This window comes from Martes martes (genome assembly GCF_963455335.1).
Source record: "Martes martes genome assembly, chromosome: 2".
NCBI lineage: Eukaryota > Metazoa > Chordata > Mammalia > Carnivora > Mustelidae > Martes > Martes martes.
In genome coordinates this window covers 205,238,543-205,264,774 of record NC_137889.1, presented here as the reverse complement: position 1 = coordinate 205,264,774, position 26,232 = coordinate 205,238,543, and the positions used below count along the sequence as shown (strand labels likewise).

Here is a 26,232-nt window from a genome sequence, read left to right as displayed (position 1 = left end):
TCCTGGGATCGAGCCCCACATCGGGCTCTCTGCTCAGCGGGGAGCCTGCTTCCTCCTCTCTCTCTGTCTGCCTCTCTGCCTGCTTGTGATCTCTCTCTCTCAAATAAATAAATACAAATCTTAAAAAAAAAAAAGAATTAGTAATTTTGGGTAAAGATAAAACTTGATGAAGTTTTATATCAAAAATACTTATTCTGGGACAAACCATAAAACCCTTAATCTCACAAAACAAACTGAGGGTTGATGGGGTGAGGGAGGGAGAGGGTGACTGGGTTGTGGACACTGGGGAGGGTATGGGCTACGGTGAGTGCTGTGAAATGTGTAAGCCTGGGGATTCGCAGACCTGTACCCCTGGGGCAAATAATACATTAGATGTTAATTTTAAAAATTTTTAAAAATTAAAAAACTTATTCTGGGGCACCCAGGTGGCTCCGTCGGTTAAGCGTCCAGCTCTTGGCTTCAGGTCATGCCAGTCCTGCTCTCAGGGTGCCGGTCCTGCTCTCAGGGTGCCGGTCCTGCTCTCAGGGTGCCGGCATTGAGCCCCGCGGGGGTCCTCCCCGCTCAACTGGGACTGTGCTTGCTCATACATGTGTTTTTTCTCTCTCTCAAATAAATAAATCTTTAAGTATATTTGTTCAAATATTCAAATACCTACTCAAAAATATGAGAGAGGATATATTTTTATTCAGAAATAAAATTAGTCTGTATTTTTTGGAGACATGTTCATCAGTTTTCGGGATGAGAAATACTCTACTTTTGAAAGAATTTGGGTGGCTTCCCATAGTTTTCCATGTTCTAGTATAATATATTTAGCTTTAAAATTGGCTTTTCCTTCAAAGTTTGAAACTGTTAACAGATAATATTTAGAATTTGGCAGATTCGTGACTGTCATACAGATATAAAATGAACATGTGTTACAGACCTTATTGTCATTATTCAGTGAGGGAACCAGGCAGATGTTATATCCAGTTCAAAGAGAATTTTTTAAAAAACTTACAGATCAACGGTGTGAATTATAGATAAGCAATACTGAAATGAATGAATAAATGAGCAAATGGAAACAGAAGTGGTTTTTTCGCCGCGGGAGTCAGTGGAGCTCCCGCCAGACAGACTAGAACCTGCATGTGTGTGGGTAGGAATGATTTTGTCTCGCTCTCAGTTACTTAGGGTTCACAGTGCTAAACTAGCTCCGGTAGATGGGATAACTGGCCTCTGGATAATGCGCAGTTTTCCACTGAACACAACTTTCTTTTTACAAAAATGACACATTAGGAAAGCTAAAGAAATCATTCATTCAACAAAGGTTTGCATGTGATGGGTTGGATAGTGCCCCGTAACTATCCATTTCTTGCTGAATTTAATCCATTTGGTACTGATGCCTGCAAAAGTTTGAGACCCCCTCAACTAGTGAATTTCTGTTGTTTTCTTTTTAAGATTTTATTTATTCATTTTGAGAGACAGAAAGAGAGAGCAAGAGAGCACCAGCAAGGGCGGGGGAGAGAGAAGCAGACTCCTGGATGAGCAGGGAGCCTGATGTGGGATTCGATCCCAGCACCCTGGGATCATGACCTGAGCCAAAGGCAGACGCTTAACCGGCTGAGCCACCCAGGTGCCCCGGAACTAGCGGATTTCTTAGTCATTCTTCATGGCCCAGTGTCAGTGTTAGCTCATGTGCAGAACCCTCCCAGCCCTCTCAGACAGAATGAATGACTTTCTCCTCTGTCTGTCTGTAGTACTTTATTGGTGCCGTTTCTGTCGCACTTGTCTCATTACAGTTCGGGAACAGTCTCCCTCCCTGGGTTCTAAGGTCTAGGGTTACTGTTGCTCTTTATATTTTCCAGCACCTGACCTGGTGCCTAGCAGGACGGAGAGCTGTGTCATAGTATCACAAATTACTTTCATTTCTTCTGCTTCCGTGACCCGTTTTCACTCTCTCTTACCTTTCTTTCCCTTCCTGGATCTTGGCTTCTGGGTGTGAATAAATCATCTGCATGAGATCTTGCCATCCAAAAGGATTGTTTTCACTTGATTCAAGGTTTCAACCCCTTCATATCTATCAGATACGGCTCAAAGAGAAAAGCAAAACCACAAATGGAAATTTTATATATATATATATATATATGATTGGTTTTATATATATATACATATATATGATTTTATATATATATATACATATATATATGATTGATTATAGGGATTCAAATTTTTTTAAGTGTCTATTTGGCAGTGAGAGAGAGAGCACAAGCAAGGGGAGCAGCAGGCTCCCCACTGAGCAAGGAGCCCAGTGAGGGGACTCGATCCCAGGACCTGGGATCATGACCTGAACTGAAGGCAGACGCTTAACCCACTGAGCCACCCAGGCGCCCCAGGGATTTGAGTTGAACAACTGCAGAACTGGTTAAACTGTGCAGAGTACTGTCTTCACTTCGGTGCTGGAGCATGAAGTCCACTGGGCGGACTCTGGGCAGGAGAGATGCACGAGAAGGGGACGTGGGGGAACGTGAAGGAAGACTGAGTCCCATGAGCGCACGGTGGAACCCATGAGGACAGATGGGGACCGAGTCTGTTCTCCCGCCACCAACCTTGGTGAAGCGGATGCCCCACAGAGAAGCCGGTGCCTCCGTCACGGAGCAAACACACTCCTGACCCGGAGCTGGAGAAGCTGAGGGGGTCTGGACAGAGGGGAGCCACAGCAGACCCACAGCGGCCCTGCAGCGAGGAGGGCGTCGGCAGACGAGCAACCCTGTGGGGGAGCCACAGGAGAACCTGCCCCAACCTTCCAACATAAAGGCAGAAAGGCTCTGCGCATCTAAAATCGTTCCAAGATAAAGCCCGTTTTTGTTTTTTCCTTAAATGGTTCCTCTTCACTTTCACCTCCAGATCTCATGTGAGCATATCTCTTGTGGCCCACTCTTAACCAGAAACCTGTGGGGAAGGAAATTCTGGAAAACTTAACAAAGTCAACACAACATCCGTGTGTCGATTCAGAAATACCTGAGGTTTACTCTGTGAACTGAAAAATCTAAAATATGGGCAATATTTTGTCCCCCCAAAAACCATTGTGGTAGTGGTGGTAGTGGGGGGAAAACCCCTCGTAGATTGAATGGCAATGGAATTGGTTCCAAAAAGATGGGTTAAGAATTCCCTGGTGGGGGGGTGCCTGGGTGGCTGGGTCGTTAATCGTCTGCTTTCAGCTCGGGTCATGATCTCAGGTCCTGGGATCAAGTCCCTCATCCGGTTCTCTGTTCAGCGGGGAGACTGCTTCTCCCTCACTCTTCCTCTGTGTTCATTCTCTCAAACAAATGAATAAAATCTTTAAAAAAAAAAAAAAAAAAAAAGAATTCTATGGGGGAAGGCTAAGACATCCCATGGGAGACAAGTCATGATTTGCAACAGAAAACTCTCGGTCACCAGTCAGAGGCACATTTATGTGCGTATATTGTCTTTCCTGAGGTGAGATAGACCTGAGCAAGATTATCAGTAAATTTCAGAGCAAAGCCATCTAAATTTAATTAATTAGAACATCATGCATTACAGTTCACTGAGTTTTTTTAGTAAGTGGTGAGTGTAATAAAGGATAATAGAGTTTAGTAGAACCGTAGTGGGCAAGAGCTGGGACTCAGCCACTCCTAGCTGTGTGATCTTGAGCAAGATGTTAAACCTTTATCAGCCATCATGTTCTCATTTGTGAATTGGCAGTAGGAAAGGTCTGTCCCTCACGGAGTTCTTACGAGGTCTTGCGAATTCATAGAAAGTGCTCAGCAGAATATTAGAGGCATTGTATATTAACTGCGGCCAATATCCTATCATCATTGTTGTGGTTACTATTATTTTATCATTGACCTAGGAAGTACTTTCCAGGCCAGTTAATTTCCAGAGTCTCCGTAATACCTTTGTCCGCTCAAAGTGACAGGCCAGTGTAGCAGATGGGCCAGCGTGGACTGTTGGAAGAAATTTGCTTTAGTTATTAGTGTTATGCCCCAATAACGGGTCCGTGATTAAAGGAGCGAGACTGATACAAAGCGAAGGTCAAGCAAAGCTTTATTTCGTGCCAAGCATCAAGAATCAGACCGAACGTTCGGGGCCGCACCTCTTACAAGAGAGGGCGACCCTTCTCTGCTTCACAGACTAGCTTTTAAGGGCAAAGGCCATGTGGTCGGGCCTGGCCACGCACAGGTGGCCAATGAGATTGTAACACACACAGGAAACTCCCCAGTGAAGCTAGGTGACCAACTGAATTACAATTTACCCTAGTAGACATTTGGATCAGCCTATTATACCTTGACTAGGATTGGCGCCAAAAGAGTTCCCAAAGGGCGGGGCCCATACTCCTGGGTAGCTAGGGAGACAGTATGCAACCCCCTACTGACCGGATGTCTCCACCTGGCCTGACCCACCTTTGTATCTGGGCTTTGTTACCTAGAGCTGGTTTCCGGGACTTGTTTTTAAGTGAATCCCCTGGGGGAAGGGGAGCAGGGTCAGTTTAAGGGTTAAACAACAAGGTTTTTGTTTAACCTCAATGAAAGCCTCTGGCCAAAATATAAAAATATAAAATAGGTCCTTACAATTAGTAATGTAATTAGTTATTGTAATATATTTGTAATGTAACTAGTTGTAGTATGACCTTAGTTGCGCTCGTCTTCTCAGCCCCAGCCCCAGCCCCAAAATGCATTCCTGCACTTCCCTGTAAAACTTCTCTTTTCCTTTGTCTACGAAATGGGCTTTGTGGCTTTTCTGCATCCCCTGCCCTACCAGACCTGGGGCAAGGGTGGTTTTAGAACCCAGGGTGTGACGGCTGGAGACACAGGCATCCGGTTGGTGATGTGGGCAGCTATGGTCTTCGCGGGAAGGAATGAGATGACGTTGAAGGGATTGATGGCCTCCCCGTCACAGAGGTTAGGGACTTGTTTTGTGAGGCCACAGAAAAGCAGACTGATGCCCACCGCAGCCACGGGTGTCATTTTATAACCATAAACAGGATCTATCTGCCCGAGAGAGAGAACTGGGTATCTCTTTATCTTTGTTGAACAATTAAAAACAAAGAATGGAATGTTGTCCTTTAATTAAAGAGCTATTCTAGTCTCTTTCTTTATCCTGATTATCATTGAGTTTCCATAAATCTTCATCTCCTGTAAATCTGCAGTCTCATGTTCTCTCCCCCATCTTAATTAGGTTTTCTGGTTTCTGGCCATTTTAACTGGAGAAAAATCACTGAAGTCTAATTTGGAAATGATAGGCCCTTCTGGTTTTATTACCCAAGTCCAGTATTGATTGGATCCCCAGAATGTACTTTCATTTACATCCCTCTCTTTTAGAACAAAATCTATGAATCGTATCAACACGGTGACTTTTTCTCCTTTATCGAGCCCAAACTGACATTACTCCAAATAAAAAATTCCCTCGTTGGAAATGAACTAAAGGATTTCTATTCATTGAAAGATGCGTCCTGCAGGTCCCACCTCCGATATGTTTCTAGGAATGAAATGCATCAAGCGTTCTTTCTGCTTTTGCCTCCGGACCCCCGAAGTATTTCTTGAATTTGTCTCTTTCACGATCTCTCAACAGCTTCTGCTTTGGTCCGGGATGCAGGTGTCTCTCTCCAGGAACACAGCAGACCTCTCACTCCCCCTGAATATTTCTGTAGCAACCACACTGAAATCTGCTTCCCGGGTAAAACAGGTTCAAGACCGCATGTGAGGCTTTGTTCAAGCTCTCCCTCCGCCCAGCCTGCCCTTGGAAGCTTTGTTTGCTGGTGAATTCCGTCCAGACTATTTTAAGTGTCACCTCCTCCTTTAATCTCTTCCCAGCTCCCTCGGATGGGATTAAACAGGCCTCATTCTGGGCGGGGTAGAGCTTGCTGGTATTGCAAAAACCGTTACATTTGCATTTGTAACTATTTCACGGTGTCCGTCTTGGAGACGCCCGGGGGGGGGGGGGGGGGACGGGGGCGAGGTGGGGGGGCGAGTCCTTGCCTTCCGCGTTGAACCTAAAGCAGCGGCTCCCCGGCGCAGTAGCTGAGGCTGGGAGGCACTTGGTAAATACTTGCTGAATGAATGCAAATACGATCTTGTTTGTTTCGGTGGGCATATAAATAAGAAAGAAAGACCTAATAAAGACGACAATTACTTGGATATTTTTCTCAAAAAACTAGAGAAAGCTGCAAGTAACTTGTTTGCAATTTAAAAGAAATGGGCTCTTCATTCACAGTTGGAGGATGAAATTCTGGGCTCCCAGGACACACTTCTCTCTCTTTTGAAATGAAGTGCTAGTGCCACCTCAATGTACAATGAATGCCTTGGGGAAAGAAAAACCTTTTTTTTAAATTTTCCTTGTTGTCCCCCAAAAAGAAAAAGTAAAATGGTTCTTCTGAGAAAATCATAGCTTGTGTAACCTAATTTTGAATTAGAGTCATGGTTTGGTTATTGTGTTTCAATAAAGCAGGTCATTTTGACCCAACACACTTTCCCTCTCGTTCCTTTAACATCGTCTAGAACGCCTCGTGACCGCGCAGCTGGCCTGTGGAGACGGCGCCCGTTTTGATTCTGTGCGTTGATGCCAAATTTCTTTGTCCCCTAAATCAGTGTAAAGCACCTCTTTATCTTTGTAAGTTTATCATTTAGCCCTCATCTGGAAGTAAGCTCGCGAGTGCTCGTGACCTCTGACTGCAGGAATACGTTCTGTGGTGTTTGTGGGCGCTTCCTCCCATCGTGGCCGCCCTCGCGGTCTCTCCACCTTGTCTCCCCGAGGACAGTTGTGGATTTTGGTGAGGGAACAAGGACAGGGCACACCCTGGCTAGCTCACTGTCCCCACCCGGACAACTCCCGGGGAGAAGTGTGACTAGAACGTGGCAGTCCTTCCTGTGGCCTCCTCGCCTCTCTCTACCTCCCCTGTCTTTCTGTTTCTGGAGAATTCCGTAAACATACAGTGACTTTAATCCTCCCAAAGCACTGTCTTCCCCGTATTGCTCTATGAAGGGATGCCCACCCCCACCCCTTTACGCGAGAATGTATTTCCTTTCAATCCCCTTCCCAAGCAAGGTGGTGGGCTCCATCCAGCCTGGCTGCAGACCCCTCCCCGGCCTTGCCACCCACCTCCCGGCCTTGCCTCCCACCTGCCGGCCTTGCCTCCCACCTCCCGGCCTTGCCTCCCACCTCCCGGCCTTGCCTCCCACCTCCCGGCCTTGCCTCCCACCTCCCGGCTCCTCAACCAAACGCCCCTCCCATCAGCCACTCTTCCCCGCAGATACTTTGTACTCCCTTTTCCGGCAGTTTCTCTGCTAAGAGCCTGCCGTTCCCCCTCAGTATGTTGCGATTCTACTCATCATCCGAGGCGCAGCTCCAACGCCGCCCTCTCCACAGACCCTGTCCTAACCCCCGTCGTTAATTAATCACTCTGCTGTAGTGTAGACATAGATCTTTGTTTTCAGTGTAGACACAGCAGTAATCAGGTTACGCCTTGTACCGTAATTGTTTGTGTCCCCATTTATGTTCCCTTGAGCCAAAGTCCCTGCTTTCGTTTTACTCTTTCAAGTCTCGTATTTCCCGTTTCCAAGCACAGCGGCTTTCGTTCACTCTTGACCAGACATTCATTGACACCTGACCATGGGCCGGGCCTCGTTCTACACACTGGGGGTGAAGCAGGAAACGGAAGATGAAATGTCTTCTCTCGTAGAGCTTACGTTTAGTGAAAGAAGGTCTGATTATAGAAGAAATTGATAAAATAGAGCACGAGGTGCCATGGAGAATAAGGAAGCACACCGGAGCAGGGGTTCAGGAGGTGAGGGGTAAGCGTGATTTAAAGTCGGCTTCCAGGGGGGCCCTCCCCAGAAGGTACCATCTTGGTGAAGATTTGTGGGGGTGAGGGGAGTCACGTGCATTTGTGGGGGGCAGCTCAGGGAGGTGTCGGGGATCTCCAAGGGCCGCGTGGAGGCCAGAGTGGCGGGAGCCCGGTGGGGAGGTAGTGGCCCGGGTCAGAGCGGAGGGCCCTCGGAGGTGGGGGCCTGGGTGTTTGCCCTTGGCATGTGTTGAGCCAAAGAAGTCCATGATCTGATCTGTGTTTCAGAAAGATATCCCTGGCTGCTGTGGTGAGACAGAGCCAGGATCCGGATCGTTTCTAGATCAGGTTTTGCTGGCACGTTGAATGTGGGTGTTCGAGAAACTGAGGTGTATAAGGTGACGCTGAGGCTTCTGGTCTGGGAGACAGGAAGGATGGAGTGGCCGTTAACGGAGAAGTGGAGACTGCAGGGTTACGGGACCGAGATCGAAAGGGCATCTGCGTGCGTGAGCGGGGGGAGGCCTGGAGGACGGACATTCCGTCGGCAGCTCACTTTTTCCGCCTGGCGCTGCTGGGGGCTTCCGCTTCCCATTTCCTGACTCTTAATTCCACAAGCGTGCGATGCCCGAGTACAGGCGGTCTGAGGGCAACACGATGTGGGAGACATGCCCGGGCCTCGGCGTGTGTAGGAAGAGCGCAGAGCAGGTGCGGGAGGGCGATGGGACCCCGGAGTGCCCATGTCCCACGCCTGGCTCGCAGCTTTTCACGTCTCTTCCTTCACTCCCCAGAAAGTCCAGTCCTTGGAGGCCAACTCACAATGACAACCAGAACAGAAATGCATTCACAGTGGAGTTAAAGTAACGTTCATCATTTGCTTAGGAAATTCCTTTCTTGTCAGTAACTCCATTCAGAAAACCGTATTATAGGGGCCCCCCAGGTGGCTCAGTCGGTTAAGCGTCAGCTTCGGCTCAGGTCATGATCTCCAGGTCCTGGAATCGAGCCCTGAGTCGCTCAAATAAATAAATAAATAAATAAAATCTTTAAAAAAGAAAAGAAAAGAAAACCATATTATAGGCCTATAGATGACTTGGTAGATAGGGATTTGCAAGAGAGGATATTTCTGTCAAACAAGACTAGTTTGGAATCAAAGCACCCCCCACCCCAGTCCAGCACTACTCAGACACACTGGGAATTCTAATGGTTCAACTTCCTCAGTCAGCGAATCCGCCCTTAATTCACACAACCAAGGACACTTCACCATGTTAAGGGGTGTACAGCGGATCTGCGAATGTGAATACCACGCTATAAACTCGTCCTGCATTGGGGCTCCCTGCTCTTGGGGGAGTCAGCTTCTCCCTCTGCCCCTCCCCCTTGCTCATGCTCACTCTCTCTTTCTGTCTCTCTTGTGCTCTCTCAAATAAATAAAATTCTAAAAAATTAAATTTAAAAATTAAATTTAAAAAAATAGAAACATGCCATTCCTCCTAGCGGCATGCTTACAAGTCGTCGTTGGGTTGAGGGGTTGAGGAAGACCGAGAAGGTTGACAATGTATGAGGTCTGTTGCGGGGGCTTTCTGGACAGGAACTGTACAAAATGAGAAACTTATTAGATCACCTTGTCCAAGGTGTGTGGCGGGCAGCCCGGCTGTGGAAGAACGAGCGTGAGGCAGTTAAGCATGTCTTCTGAGGCCCTGGATTCCGTGGTTCTCGCTGTGGGGATGCAGGGGTTCTGAGTGTTTGGGGGAGTTGGGGTTCTGAGTTGTTGATTCATTCTTCTGGCCACGGAAAGGATGCAAGGTGATGTACTACCTTCAGCACTTCGTCTTTCCAATCACCAGTGTGATTTCTAAGAGACAGCTAGGAGGATTTTTGTACAAGGTCCTACCCTGCTTCACCGACAGAACATTGAAAGCCTAGCTAGCCTAGATTCTTTTTCCAGTTTCTTACCGAATTCCCAAGTTGTTACTGTTAAACTGGAGTAAATCTGTAGTTCTTGTTTCTCTCGGATCAGAAATGGGTCGGGCATCAGTGAGATTAGGACAGCTACTTACAACAATAGACTTCTCATTACTGAGTACTTGCCATATGCTTACCAAAGAGCCTTATATGTATGAACTCCCTTAATCCTCGTGGCAGCCCGAGGAGACTGGTACTATTATGATCCCATTCTGTAGATGAGAAAACTGAGGTTTAGGGAGGTTAAGCGATTTGCACATCATCACCCCGCCACTCAGTGGCAGAGCCTGGACTTGAGACCAGAGAATCTGGATCCAGGACACGTGTTCACGGTCCCGGCTGTGGAGATGGGATGAATTCGCATTAGGGCCATCACCTTTGGTATAAGGCATCCACCGCATAGCTGCCCATCTGCTGGCCCAGGACATCCAAGTTCAGGGTTTGGGCTTTGACGGCCAGGTGCAGCCGCCCAGCATTTCTCAGCCTGTGTTCTCCCCCAGCCAGGTAAGGTTCTGCCTGAGTTTCCTTCTCAGCGTCCCCATTTCTTGAACTTCGTGGACTTCTCTGTCCCGTGGGGATTTCTCGTTTGCTCTGGTTTGTTTCGTGTTTGGTTGTTTCTCTTCCCGGAGCCAGGCCTGAGAGGCGGTGTCTGAGCGCAGCAGGCGGGAGGCAGCCTCCTGCCGAGGCACTGTTGGTCTTGGCACGTGGAGCTGGGACTCTGGGTCAGAAGAGGTTGCCCTGATGCTCCGAGAAGCTTCGGGCTAGCGACTTGCAGGCACGAGGGTTTCTTTTTCAATTAGCTGTGGTCAGACGGCTCTCCCGAGTTGTGTTTGTGTTTTGCCTTAGGGATGGGAAGGCATATGAAGCAAGTGCGTATGGTGGAGGTTCTAGAAAAGGTTCTTCAGAGCTGCTGAATCAGGCATGTCGAGAGTAAACACCTCATTGTCATCTATCCAATAAAATTAATAATGTTTCCTACCCTTTTTTTAGACCTCCCAGGATACCGTGAGTCATCATCTGATTCCCGATCTATAAAACGCAGCTAGCTCTTTATGGGGAAGCTGTGGGTGTGTATTTATAAAACCTTTGTAAAAATTATGTGTGGAAAGGTTAGTCGCTGCTAAGGAAGGAAGCCATTCCCTGGCCTTGATTCTTCCACGTCCTTAAAGAAACCACCTACTTGGGGCGCCTGGGGGGCTCGCTGGGTTAAGCCTCTGCCTTCGGCTCAGGTCATGATCTCAGGGTCCTGGGATCGAGCCCCTCATCGGGCTCTCTGCTCAGCGGGGAGCCTGCTTCCCTTCCTCTCTCTCTGCCTGCCTCTGTGCCTGCTTGTGATCTGTCTGTCAAATAAATAAGTAAAATCTTTAAGAAAAAAAATGAAACCACCTACTTGCTTGGAACATCTGATCCAGCAGAGCAGAAATCCGTGAAATTACTGTTGCCCAAGAACGGAGCTCATGGGCAGAGTGACTTTGTCGTTTCTGTGTGGAAGAGAGTGAGGTACTGGACAAGCTGCGGGCCTGTAAACAGAGCCTGTGAACGCGGCCAGAGTGTCTGAGTGTCCGCTAGAAGACAAGACTCAGCTGTTGCAACAGGAAACCCGACAATAATGGGGCTTAAAACGAAGGTGTTTTTTCGTCGTGTTAGAGTCCAGGGTGACAGGCCCCTGTCATCGGAGGAGGAGAGGTTCACAAGAACCAGGCCACGCTCAGCACACCTGCTTGCTTCCGCTCGGTGCCATCTCCGCTCGTGGGACGAGTGTTTGAGAGCTGTGTGTGCCGGGCCAGGAGGGTCCCACGGCAGGAGTTTAGTTCCATGGTGACTTCACAGGCCGGAGGGGTTTGGGCAGGCGAAGGCCTAGCTAGCCGTTCTTGGAACATGGAAGAAAGGCCCAAGAATGGGTCGTCTTTTTTTTTTTTTTTAAGATTTTATTTATTCATTTGAGAGAGACCGTGAGGGAGAGAGCACAAGCAGGGAGGAGAGGGAGAAGCAGGCTCCCCCCGCTGAGCAGGGAGCCAGACATGGGACTCGATCCCAGGACCCTGGGACCACGACCCGAGCTAAAGGCAGACGCTCAACCTACTGACCACCCCGGCGCCCTGAGGATGGGTCTTCATGGACAAAGACAGCTGACAGCCCGGGCACAGTCGGTCCCTCCGGCCACCAGGTGTCATTGAACACCCTGTTTCCAACCTGTGGAACTCTCTCTCTCTTCATCCCACGCGAGACAAGCAAAATGCATCCCTTAACGCAGCCCCTGCGAGTTCTCAGTCTCTGGGTAGCGCACAGTCCTTCCACCAGGCTCAGATGTGGTTTCTAATGGTCACCTGTGAACCGGAAGGCACGTGACCTCCCCTCGACACTCGTAACTCACACTCCGTGCGCAGGGGTAGAGCCGGGGTAGAACCCACAACTAAGGAGAAGGAAATGCACACGGCGGCCCCCGGCTGGAATTGCAGAGTGGCCAACGGGAGGGCTCCCCACCCCGCTAGAGAAGGTTCCCCCATGGGACCCTGATTCTGCCCTTTCAAGAGGACTCCCCTCGTTCAGGGCTCTCTGTGTGTCCCTCGGCCCTGCCCTTGGAGGGGCGTCGCCCTACCCTCTTTAGCCGAACCTGACGTGGGTGTTGGGATCTGCCCCCCTCGGTGGCTGCCCAGCTTTTGCAGCGCCCGGCCTGCCGGTGCAAATCTGGGGGTCTGAGAGCACCGCCCTCACGAGGTTTTGTTGGCTGCGGTACCTTCACAAAAGCCACCATTCCCTCAGAAACGCCGCCGGCCCCTGGCCGGTTGATTTCCAGGCAGTTCACGTGGCAGCAAGTCTCTCCCCAAGTTCTCTCCGGGCCGTGGCTCTCACGCCTGCTCTGCCTCTCTGCTGCCACGCTTGCCTCTCTCAGCCGAACGGCGGCCGGAGCCGGGCCCCAGAAACAGAAGACTTTGCAAGGAGGGGAACACGCTTCTCTCTCATCTCTCATCTCCTGCTGTATGAGGTGCAGCGGCCTCGGGCCTTTCCAACCCTTCAGGGCCCCAAATTTCTAAACTCTTCCCCGTCTTTTGCGTGTCTCTCTGTAGAGCCGTCTATCGCGCCCTAGGCTAGTCTCTTATCATTCATGCTAAGAACAAGAACAGCTAATTCGCACTAACACGCAGGCTCTTTCCAGTCGTTTCTCATAAAGTTGGAAGTGCGGTCGGAATGTGATCTGCTTTCCAAGTCAGACGTATCAGGGGACAGTTTTATTTTCTTTCTTTTCTTTAAAGAATCAAGAAACTTTGTTGACGGAGACCAGATTTTTAAGACATGTTCCCTGTGTCTATTTCTTTTAATCATGGTAAAATATCGTAACATTGAAGTTACCATTTTAACCAATGTAATTATGCGATTCAGTGGCATCAAGTACATTCCCACTGCTGTGCAACCCTCACCACCGCCCGTCTCCAGAACTCTGTCCCCATTAAACATCAACTCCCCATTCCCCCTTTCTCCTCAGTTCCTGGCAAGCCATTCTACTTCCTGTCTCTGTGAATCTGACTATCTTAGAAGTACCCTCAAGCTGCAGTCGCACACATGCGTCCTTCCATCACTGGCTTATTTCATTTACTGTGATGTCCTCAAGGGTCATCCATGTTGTAGCCCGGGTCAGAATTTCCATCTTCTTTAAGGCTGAGTAATATTCCGTTGTATGTATGTATCCCATGTTTTGTTTATCCCTTTCCCCATCGATGGGCAGTTAGGCTGCTTCCTCCTTTTGGCTCTTGTGAAAAATGCTTCTGGGAACACAGATATGCAAACATCTCCTCAAGTCTCTGCCTTCGGTCATATGGCTTCACAGCTGGAAACGGAAGTCCTGGATCGTATGTTAATACCTGGTTTAATGTTTTCAAGACCCTTCACGCTGTTTCTCACAGCGGCTGCACTGTTTTCTCTTCCCAGCAATGATCACAAGGGTTCCAATTTCTCTACGTCTCTGCCAACACTTGCTACTTTCCAGGATTTCTGGGGTGGGGGGGGGTTTGATAATAGACATCCTGATGGGTGTCTTTTTGTTTTCCTTTTTTTAAGATTTTATTTATTTATTTATTTTTAAAAGATTTTATTTTTAAGTCATCTCTCTACCCGTCGTGGGCCTTGAACCCACAACTCTGTGATCAAGAGTCACTTGCGCCACTGACAGAGCCAGCCAGGCGCCCCTTCCCAAACTTTTCATCACCCCATTGGTGAAGTGTTTGTCAATTTTAGACATTATGATGATTGATCCCTAAATGCTTTGGTATGTGTCTTTAGGAAATAGAGACCTTTTCCAAATGATACAATGCTATTACCATAGGATGCTATACTGTTATCCTATGAACACTCCCATTCCACTGGAGAAAAGTTACAAATAGGGTCACGCTTACTTGAAAGGGAGGCTGCTAATGAGGCTGTAGTTGGGCACCACTTGCCCGGTTTTAATGGAAGAAGGGAGAATGGATTCTGGTGCTTTACGAAGCTACAGCAACAGTGCAATAAAGGCTTCCCTGATTCACATCACAAGAATTTTGGTGGCTGGTTTCCCAGGAGTTTGGTGCAGTGTCTCAGTGATGTTGTCAAGGAGTCTGTTCTTTCCGTCTTCTGCTCTGCCGCCCTCAGTCTGTTGTCTTTGGATCCTCCTGTTCGTTGTCTCATGATTCCATGACGACCAACATGGCACGAGGTATCGCGTTTTCACAACAGCATCCCAAGTGGGAAAGGAGAAGAGTGGAAGAAGCGCCCCATTACCAGGGATGCAAGCCCTTCTCATTTGCTCTTTAGCAAGTTGACCTCCCCTTGACTCTCACTGGCCATGTTCAAGGGGTCTGGAAAGATACTCATCGCGGGAACAGGATAGCTATGATTGACTTAGACCAGTTAGGGCTGGAGCCACTGCAGTCCGAAATAAAGCTAGGTACTGTCAGCTAAGAAAAAGAAGGGAAATGACTGGTAGGTTGGCAATAAATCTGCCACATGAGCAACATTTTAAAATATTGTTAAAGATATAAATGGATATAAAGATATAAATGGCGCCTGGTTGGCTCAGTCGTTAAGCACCTCCCTTCGGCTTGGGTCATGATCCCAGGGTTCTGGGATCGAGCCCCGCCATCAGGCTCCCTGCTCAGCGGGAAGCCTACTTCTCCCTCTCCCACTCCCCCTGCTTGTGTTCCCTTTCAAGCCGTCTATCAATTAAATAAATAATCTTCTGGGGAAAATAAAGATATAAATGGACTCTGGGGAGGATCTTGGCTTAGAAATTCTAAGAAGATATCAAATTGAAAACCTGGTAGGAGGGGCCTCTTTCTGGGATTATTCCATGAATGGTGTGTGGACAGTGTCTACCATCTGTTTTTGAGAGAAAGAGTTCGTTGGGCCACTTACATGAGAGGATCCCTACAGTGATCTGTCAGTGGAATGATGGTAACTGCTTCTAGAAATCAAGAGAGCACTGGGGATAAACCAGTCACCATGGTTCTACTTAGAAATCATCATGTTCTTTTGGAGATGGTAATATTTAATGGAAATCTTTTACTAATTAATATATCATCTTTTGCCAGTGCTCATAAAAATTATTTGGCAGCAATATTGACCTCATTGATTGAACAAAATAGCTCACATCCAATTAAAGAAAGTCATATAGGGCACCTGGGTGGCTCAGTGGGTTAAGCCTCTGCCTTCGGCTCAGGTCATGGTCTCAGGGTCCTGGGATCAAGCCCCACATCGGGCTCTCTGCTCCGCGGGGAGCCTGCTTCCTCCTCTCTCTCTGCCTGCCTCTCTGCCTACTTGTGGTCTCTCTCTCTCTGTCAAATAAATAAAGTTAAAAAAAAAAAAAAGAAGTATATTTTAGGGTGACACCAGGTCACTCAAATTATGCTTTCCCAAACTTAGGATTTAGTGAAAGCAAAATTTTTACTGTCAGCATAATGAGCTGGTTGTACTGCAGTTTCATAGCTGAGAGCCTGTAAACATTTTAGCAAAACAAAACAAGTAGTCCTTGTTATTACCCCTTAATATGGTAAATGAATTACGAAATAACACAAGCCTTCCACGCTGGCCCATGACACGGACCAGAAAATAGCTTAAGATTCCCAGAACGTTAAAAAAAAAAATCAAGGATGCTCACAGACACTGTGACAATCCCAGTTTTTAGTGGGTGACTCGTTCATCTTTCCTGTTCCATTCCAGCTGGCCCTGAGAGCAGGGGAAAAAAAAAAATTGCTTTGGCAGGGAGCTCATTCCTGATAAATTATAAAACAAAAAAACAAAAACAGATAACTGAAGATTCCAAACATCACTTGCAGTGGAATATAGTTAACACTGAAAAGCCGTCAAATGCTAGGCAGTTACCAGTGTTTTCAGTGTATTTCCAACCATCATAAAAACCCTCTGAGTAGGTACCATTATTATTCCCACCTGACTGATGAAGAAACTGAGGCACAGAGAGAGCTCAACAGCCAGGCTCGCACAACCAGTAGTGGCAGAGCTGAAATTCAAAGTCATGGTCGTCTGGCTCCAGAGTCCTCGAGCTGGAGCTGCCTCCTCACCGTGACCCTAGGTTGTGAGAAATTCTTCTAATTCATAACAGGCACATCCTTTCCAGCCCCCAAAGTATTATCTTAACTTTGAGGACATTTTATTGTAAGCAGTTTCTCACCAGTAAAGTTGTAAAATCTGTAAACGAAGATGACCCAGTGGGCTTTATTTTTCCGTTTGTAGGTTGGCGGAGCTTTACCATTGCTGCTAGAGTAGGTGTGTCTTCACGGATCATCACTGGGAACAGTGTGCTGTATGCCTGACTGCCCGAGCTTCATGAGGTTATACTGCAAGAACCATCTATTTGGAAATTTGATGATTAATTATATGACCTCAATTTTATCAAGACCCCTTTTTCGAGTCCATTAAAGTAGTTGGAGTCCTAGGTGCTGGGGTAAAGTGTGCTTAAACTAACACTTTGTTGGGGCACCCGGGTGGCTCAGATGGTTAGCATCTGCCTTGGGCTCGGTCCAAGGGCTCATGGTCCCAGGGTCCTGGGATCGAGTCCCACATCAGGCTCCTCGCTCAGCAGGGAGCCTTCTTCTCCTTCTGCCTGCCGTGCCCCTGTTTGTGTTCTCTCTCTCTCTCTGACAAATACATAAATAAAATCTTTTTTTTATTAAAGATTTTATTTATGTATTTGACAGACAGAGATCACAGGTAGGCAGAGAGGCAGGCAGAGAGAGAGGAGGAAGCAGGCTCCCCGCTGAGCAGAGAGCCCGATGCGGGGCTCGATCCCAGGACCCTGAGACCATGACCTGAGCCGAAGGCAGAGTCTTAACCCACGGAGCCACCCAGGCGCCCCATAAATAAAATCTTTTAAAAAATTTAACACTCTGTTTGCTTCCATGAGATTGTAAGTTTTCAAATGGCCAGGTCTTCTCTTAATGCTTAACAGCTAGAAGACTTACAGAAGAACGTAAGTGTCACCAGCGGGAGCCACCACACGTTTGCTACAGGTCAGGTTCTCTCTGAGGAAGAATGAAAGCTTCAGGAGAGCAGGGGCCAGATCAGCATTTTCAGCCTTTGACTCTGTGCTGACGAGTCTCCACGACGCAGTCTCACTTGTGCCACAGACAGGGTGAAAGAAAGTGAAGATAACTCAAACTTTGGGAATATTTATTGCAAGAAAAGGACACAAAATAGACATGTACAGAGAGTACGGAGAGCTCATATTGGCTCTCTAGGAGGATTTGACCATCTGGATAACAGCTTTGCAACTCATTTGGATAAATGATACCATTTGGAGGAGAGCCTTCCAAACCAAATCTAAATGCCAGAACCCCTTCAAGAAGGTTTGTGCAATTTGGGCTCTTTGCCTCAGACAGTTTCCTCAGTCAGAAACGCTTTGGGTGCCATTGTTTCAGATTTAATTTACCATTTGGGACACGGGAACAATCCTACGTTTCTTGGTATAATTGGTATAATTCTTGGTATAATTGGAAGATTAGTATCAAAGGAGTAAATATTACACAACTAAAAAAGGAAGTATAATTCAGAATGCAAAGATAAAAGTATCTTAGGAGTATGGAGGACCCCTTCCCCACTCCCCCTCTTTTCCTTAAAAAGGCAAGGAAAAATGTGCTGTCTTAGCTGGTAGGTACCATGTTGCTATAGCTCCGGGAAGAGTAGAATGTGTCCTTCCTAGGAAATATAAAGTTTGGGTGATACTTTCTAACGTGACTGGAAGTGAGGAACCCGTTTATTTTAATGGTGTCTGGTCTGGGAAGATAGAAGAAAGAGAACCATCTCTGTTTCAACTTTTAATTCTCAGATAACACTGGGAAGCAAAGAGAGTTAATTCAATACATCTATCCATTTATTCTTTGCAGCTGTACTTCCAGTCAAATATCTAAACTTACCAAGCCAGAACAGCTCAGAGAGGATTATGAAACCTCACCAGATCGATGTTCCTTCCGGCTGCCTCCAGACTCCTCCTCCGGCAGGGAGAGCAGAGAATGCCTCGGTGGTGGTTCTCCACTGCAGGTTTCTCTGGTCACATTATAAGCTGCGTATGGGCTAAAGGACAAATAGGTTATTTTGGACGAGAAGAGAAAAGTATACATAACAGAGTCCTCTGCTGTGGTTAATAGAGTCCCACCAGGGAGGGAGAAGGAAGTAACAGGACAAAGAAATGTCAGATGGGGCATTGATAGGTTAGCAACACCAGAAACAGTACCAAATAACTTAAAGACGGATAGGGATGTGACATAGGGAAGGGAGACCTCCCCATCTACACACGCGTGGACACACACACACTTCACTGTTCTGTTCTTAAGTTCATGCTGTCCGTTGCCAAAAGAACGTGGCCTGGTAGGGTGTGTACTATGACCAAAGTATATGTTCTTCATTACAGGGTCTTCCTTTACTATAGCAGAAAACTGACCTGGAGCGTCACATATTTCCTGATCCTTGTCAAAGTGATTCACAAATTGTTTAGGGTCTAGCCCACTTCAGTAAGACAATAGAGATCTATAGTTTAAAAAGACATAAGCATGGGGTGCCTGTGTGGTTCAGTTGGGTAAGCGTTGGACTCTTGATTTCAGCTCAGGTCATGACCTCAGGGTCATGAGATCAGGCCTCGCATCTGCTTAAGAGTCTCTCTCTCCCTCTCCTCCCGCGCCTCTCCCCTCTCCCCAGCTCGCACTCTCAAGTGGACAGATGGATAGATACACACATACATACTTACATATATACATACACATAACCAGGGGTGCCTGGCTGGCTCAGTTAGTAGAGCATTAGTTAGTAGTGACTATTGATCTTGGGGTCATGAGTTCAAGCCCCACACTGGGCATAGAGCTTACTTAAAAAAAAAAAAAAAAGACATAAGCAGATCACAGATTTAAACGTGAAATTATAGATCTTTTAGGAAAAAATAGAAAATCTTTGAAATCAAGGGGTAGGCAAATAATTCTTGTCTTAAACTTGACATCAAAAGCACAATTCATAACAGAAAATCTTGGTAAGTTGGATCTTAAACAAAATTAAACTTTAGTTGGGGGGCACCTGGCTGGCATAGTCAGTAGAGCATGAGACTTGATCTCCCGGTATTGGGCATAGAGCTTATTTGGAAAAAACAAAAATTTAAACTTTCCTCTGCAGAAGACTGTGTTAAGTGCCAAGACTATTCAGTGGGGGAAAAGACAGTCTTTTAAACATTGTTCTGGATATGCAAATGAATTACATTACCTTGCACCATATGCAAAAATTAACCAAAAATGGATCAAAGACCTAAAAGGAAGAGCTAAGGCTATAAAGCACCTTGAATAAAACAGGGGGGAGCCTCATTATGTTGGATTTGACAATGATTTCTTGGATAGAATTCAAAAGCACAGACAACAAATGAAAAAATACAGTGGACTTCATCAAACTTAAAAACTTTGGTGCATCGAAGGACACGATCAGCAGAGTGAAAAGGCAACTCACATCATGGGAGAAAAATGTGTAAATCATATACTTGACAAGGGATTAATACCCAAGGATTAACTAATATATTAATTAATATATAAAGAACTCCTACCACTCAACAATAGAAAACCAAAAAACCCAATTTAAAAATATGCAAAAGACATGAGTAGACGTTTCACCAAAGATATGTACGCAGCCAATAAACACATGAAAAGACACTCAGCCTCACTGATTATTAGGGAAATACAAATCAAATTGGCTACTAGTAAACAAACAGAAAATAACAAATATTGGTAAGAATGTGGAGAAATTAGAGCCTTTGTGTACTGCTAGTAGGAATGTAAAATGATACAACTACTCTGGAAAAAGTTTGATGGATTCTTTAAAACTAAACATGCAGACGTTCCTGTGTGGCTCAGTGGGTTAAGCATCTGCCTTCAGCTCAGGTCATGATCCCAGGGTCCTGGGATTGAGCCCCACATCGGGCTCCCTGCTCAGCGGGGAGTCTGCTTCTCCCTCTCCCTCTGCCCCTCCTCCCTATGCTCTCTGGCGCATGTGCACTCTTTCTCTCTCTCAAATAAATAAATAAGATCTTAAAAAAAAAAAAAACGAAACCTAAACATGCAATTATTACAACCCAGTACTTGGCAGTTGTGGGCATTTAGTCCAGAGAAATAAAAACTTACATTGACACCAACTCCCATATGCTAATTTTATATAGCTTCTTTATTTGCAATAACCAAAAACTTGAAACAACCCAGATGTCCTGTAATAGATGAATAAATTTGTAGATGCATACCATAGAATGGTACCCAACGATAAAAGGTGCCAAACTATTGAGAAACACAAATCTTAGATAAATCTCCAGGGAATTATGTTGGGTGGAAAAAAGTCAATCCTGAAGGTTGCATACTATACAATTCCATTTGTATAACATTTTGAAATGGTAAAATTTATAGAACTGGAGACGGGATTCATGGTTGCCAGAAAGGAGTTACCTTAGAAAGGAGGGTGTGGGGAGGAAGGTGGGTGTGGTTATAAAAGAGCAAAAAAAGGAATTCTTGAGGTCATGTAACTCCTGTCATATTGGTTCCCCTTTTAGGAACAACTGTATGTTCTTTATCGGACTGTTGTGGTGATCATACAAATCTACACAGGTGGCAAAATTGCGTACAACTAAATGCACACACCTAGCAAGGAGTATATATAAAACTGGTGAAATCTGGACGAAGTAAAGGACTGTTACCAGTGTCAGTATCTTGGTTGTTGATTGTACTATGTTTTGCTCACCCTGTCAGAGCAGGATGTTACCACTGGGGAGATAGAAGAATACAGAGGATCTCTGTGTATTACTTCTTAAAACAGCATATGAATTTGCCATTATCACCACCCCTGCGAGAATGGTGTCGCTGATGTAAAATTCTGAAGAAGCTCCACAGCAGTTGCACTGGAAACTAAAAATACAACTATCCACAGACTTACTCTTGTTATCTCCCAAGGCATCCCTTTAAGAAACTGGCAATTTCTTCTATCATCAGGCAAGCAATACAGTATGGTTTTCCCAGAATTTGGATATTAGTTTGCCCTATGAGCATTAAATTAGTAGCGGTGCCTGGGTGGCTCACTCGGTTAAACATCTGCCTTGGGCTCAGGTCATAATCCCAGGGTCCTGGGCTCCAGCCCCACATCGGGCTCCCTGATCAGCTTCTTCCTCTCCGTCTGCCTGCCTTTCCCTCTGCTTGTGCTCCCTCTCTTCTCTCCCTCCAATAAATAAAAATCTTTAAAAATAAAAAAAAGAAACAGTAAAATAAAATAATTTAGGACAATAGCCATTAACCATCTGAGAACCTTTGACAATAAGATAAGAAAAGCAATGCATACTGAAAGATATCAAGGATATCAGGAAGGATGTCTGCATTCCTCGAGAAAAGCAGGGGCCAGGAGAGGAAGACAGTATGAAGCTATCCTGAGCCCTGCCTTGGAGGGAAAGTACCTCGGCCTAACCCAGGCACTGATCTGCTTGGCATGGCTACCATTTCCGGAGCATATATTATGTGTGAAGTGCTTTACCTGCATCGTCATTAATCCTCAGCACAATCCTACCAAATATGAAGTTATCAGCAGTACTTACTAAGGCTTAAGAGATGAAATACCAAGCCCGAGATCACACAAGTAGTGAGTGACAGAGGTGGATTTGAGGCCAGTGCACCACCATACCATTTCCATCCCACCATACTGCTTCTCTTTAGAGGAAGTGAGCACATAAAACTACTACAGCTTGATGCCATGGCCTTAGAGTTATCTCAACTCTCTTCATTCTACTTTCCTGCTTTCTCATTTTGATTGCCCAGAGAGAGTTTCTGAAATGGGAACCAGTGTGAGTATCTGTCCATTTCGCAGTTGTATTTCCCCTGTGTGTGAATGCGTTGTCACTGATTTATTCACTGGACTACTGTAAAAATGGTCAAGAGGCATGGGTCCCCTGCAGCCTGGTGATTGTCCATACACCGGAGCATTCTGTTACTGCAGACGTAGAAGACACCGTGCTTGGGTTAACCTCCAGGGTACTGCCTCCCTTGTGAGGGCATAGTCTTCGATGTCCTCCCTCTTTTAAAATCCAGTCTTTATGAAGCAAGATGGGGAAATGGTGTTAGGTATGTAACTGGCCCAGACCCAGAGTTGATTACTGGCAACGTTAAGGTTGAGAACTAGGCCTCCGGACTCATACTCCAGTGTAACCATTTCATCTGTGCTCACCCTGTCAGAGCAACCGATTGCAGGGGCAGATGTGGAAGAACTGGTTTACGTGCTCAGTCCGCATTCCCATTTTCTGTACTCACACTACATCTTTGGCTAATGATGAAATTATTTTTGTTAGCAAAATTAATAGCTTTATTATAAGCCCACAGCTTTCTGGACAGAAATAAATGAAGAGGCACTGACTAGCCATAGTGGGTGTGCTTCAAATGTTCATCATCCTCCCACATTACATAAACTGGGTAGCCAGGCTCTGCTGGTTCCTACAGCAGCTTCTCCGTAGTGAATAGACTATTACATAGAAGTAGTTGTATTCGTGAGATGTCCCCTCAATTATTCCCACCTCCTGGTATGGTACGTGGCACAAGCAGGACGTCTGTCCTTGTGGACTGGATTGGAGTAGACCGGATTAAATGGATTGAGAGTGGTTCTAACGTATTTCAACTCTTAGCTTCTGTCGTTTATTTAACATCCATCCCACCCAGACAGCTGTCGAGAACACACCATGACTGATCACAGACACATTATTAGGTCCGGGTGTGTGTCCCCTCACCCGAAAGATCTACTTTATCAGGTAGGTCACTTCTGGTAACCGAGACCTTCCTGACACCTTGTGGGTCACCACCTTCCAGGGAGGGTCACGTTAGTTCTCTGATCCCAGGACTTGGGAGGTCCAGGGAGTGTCAGTGTGCAAAGGCAGATAGGGAGGTGCTCAGATACATGGCAGTGCTGGTTCAAACTCGTAAGCAGCTGGTAGTTCACTGGAAAACTCAAAATAATGAGCAGTGATAGCTCCTTAGAGACACCTACTAACTCTTCTGTTTGGCAGGTCACCTGTGGAGGTCAATTTCTCATAGACACTCCTGCGGCTTCTCTTTTTCACTTCCATCTTGTGGGGAATCTTTTTATGCATTTATTTTTGCTTTCAAATATAACATCCAGAATGCCCAACATCTGTTCTTGTTCCCCCTTGTGTTCATTGGAGTTAGTTTGAAAGTATTCACAACGCATTGTTTTCCCGAACATTCATCTTTAGAGTCTTCGGAGATAGCTGCTCAATAACATGTCATGAGAAAAGTTCAGATTTGCAAAGCATTTGTCATTTCCTCCTGCACTGCTAATTTACTTACTAAGCATTTGTTTCTTGTCTGCCAAGCTGTAGACATATGTACATGCCAGATCCATAGGGCCATAAATCCGTAACTGTTAATAATCGCATGAAAAGTAGGTTGGAATAAGCCTTTGTTTCCTAGTCTTCTGTAAGTCCTAACCTAAACCCTTTGTCCTTGCTTTAAAATACTGATGCTCCTATCAGGATAACTGTGTTTGTGAGAAGTTTTCCATTTAGTTTTCAACTAAGGCTCTGGAATATTTAAGCTAATGCTAGATAACAGTCATCCTTGTTAACTGCTCAAGGGATTTCCATGAGCATAAGTGGCAGTAATAGATTGATTTGGATCATGGTTTCATAAAATACACTTCTTTTAACTTCTTTCCTGCCCTGAAAGGGTAAGGTAAATTTCTGCCTTAGTTATTAATGTCTGTTCATTTTATTTCAGTGGTACAGGCATGGATGGGAAGAAATGCAGTGTATGGATGTTTTTACCTCTTGTATTTACTTTGTTTACTTCAGCTGGATTATGGATAGTGTGAGTATTCTCTTAAATATTTAAGGACTCGGGTGCAGTGTAGATCAAAATGTAGTTTTGATAGTGTAGGGCACAGCTATCTAAGTGTCTTTATAAATACTTTAAAATAATGTTTACTAGTTCGACCTTGCTAAAGTCCCCATTTGCCTTCCCTTCTTCTATTACCCAAAGTAAATAGCAAGCACGAGTAATAAATTACACCAAGCAGATAGTGAAGAATACTGATTTTCTTTTGTGTTCCCATGTTCTTTCAATAATGAACGTTCTATAAACTGGTGATAGGGATTCATTATTTGCAAGATTTTCTCATTATTCTCCCTTGCTAAAGATTCCATTCACAGTTCATTGCATCGTTCAGTGTGACTGGGTTTGGTATGTTTATAAAATGGGTATCGTTACATTTTAAGTCTCGGCTTATCACTAAAGGATGCCCACACTTGCTTATTTCAAGGCCAATTCCCTTCCAGCAAATTATTTTAGCTCCCTGCAGTTCATTGAGAGAGGTGGACACACTCCTGAGAAATTAGACAATTTGAATTCTAATTTTAGTTTGCTCAAAGTTATCAGGTCTTATTTCTTTGTTTTCCAGTTTCCAGATTATAATGATTACCATCAGTTTGGCAGGGTGTCTTGAAAACTCAAGAAATAGAATAATCACATTTGAACTTTAAGGAGCTAAGTGATTTATAGGTAAACATGGTAATAATGCATAGAAATAATGCATATGATTTAATGTGGCTAGTCTAGTAAAACTGGGAAACAAATGAGTCTTTAAAATTTTCTGTTTTATAAACTTTCCTTGTTCTTTCTTCACAGATACTTTATAGCTGTGGAAGATGACAAAATTTTCCCATTAAATTCAGCTGAAAGGTAAAGTCAGTCTCTGGGTAATTCATTGTTTATCAGTGGATATAACAAAACTTCTGCCACTGGTGATTAAACTGTGCACAAATGACTATACTTTAATCCGTGTTTCTTATTTTCCAGGAAACCGGGTGTGAAGCACGCACCTTATATAAGGTAACTTGATAGCCCTTCTAATCTGTTGGATGCTAGGAGAAGTTGGGAGAGTGATTTAGTTTGGGCTACTGGGTGGCTTACAAACAAAAATTTGTTTACATTTAAATAAATTTAAATTTTAAATTTAAATAAAATACATTTATTTATATACAGCTTGGGTGGCTGGAGGCCGAAGATTAGGGCGCCAACAGTCAGGTCTTGATGACGGCCCTCTTCTGGGTTGTAGATGGCCGTCCTCGCACTGTGTCCGCCCATGGCAGAAAGGGGCCAAGAGAGCTCTCTGGGATCCTTTTTATAAGGGCACTAATGCCACTCAGAAGGACTCTACCCTCATGACCTGAGTATCTCCCAAAGCCCCCACCTCCTTATCGCATCTCACTGAGGGTTGGGATCTTGACATATGAATTCTGAAGGGACACAGGCGTTCAGCCCGTTGCGGGTGACAGGTTTTCATATGGCAATAATAAAACACGTCATCATTTTCAAGTATTGCAGGTGACGAGCCCCCAGCAAGCTGCGTGTTTAGTCAAGTCATGAACATGGCGGCCTTCCTAGGTAAGCGGGCTGAAAGACGGCTTCATGGGCTTTGGTAGCTTTTTTATTTTAAATCCTTCCAAACCCCATCAAAAGCACGGTGGGCTTAGCTGATAATTTGGTGTTGTATCACGTCAGTTATGCTAACGCTGGCTTTTTGTTTTGAGGGTCTTTTTCTCATACTTTCGTGTTCACCCTGCTTACATCTTCCCTTCCCCTTATCATCTTTATCATTTCAGTGTATTCTTGACATTATGTCTTTTGCCACATGAAATACTATAGAATTATCACAAAATTCCCGCATGAGAATGTAGTGTGGTGCAATACACCTGCATTAAAAAGAACGCCTTGTGTATTTCTTCACCGGCAAGGATGACAAACGCGTAGGCTTTGTGATAAATATTGACGTGTGGAGACACTGTCTTTAAATCTCAAGGCCAACATGAACATGGGTGACCCTGTCTCCTGTACATATATACACATACCAAGACGGCAAACGGAGATGTAGGTTAAAAAAAAAAGAAGAAGAAATCTTTGGTACTCAGGTCTGGTCCCCGTTCCCTACTTTGCCTTCGGGGCCCAAGACCATCATTT

At 45.5% G+C, this 26,232-nt stretch overlaps 1 protein-coding gene across 1 annotated transcript in view; it reads left to right on the top strand.

Annotated features, from left to right (window-relative positions):
• Nucleotides 1-26,232, top strand: part of TMEM150C (transmembrane protein 150C) — a 73,511-nt gene that overhangs the window by 33,673 nt on the left and 13,606 nt on the right. The window contains exons 2-5 of the mRNA XM_080830728.1: nt 23,995-24,084; nt 24,901-24,954; nt 25,072-25,104; nt 25,592-25,659. Of these exons, the coding sequence (XP_080686854.1) occupies nt 24,005-24,084; nt 24,901-24,954; nt 25,072-25,104; nt 25,592-25,659 (235 nt within the window). The 5' untranslated portion in view covers nt 23,995-24,004. The remainder of the gene's footprint in view (nt 1-23,994; nt 24,085-24,900; nt 24,955-25,071; nt 25,105-25,591; nt 25,660-26,232) is intronic.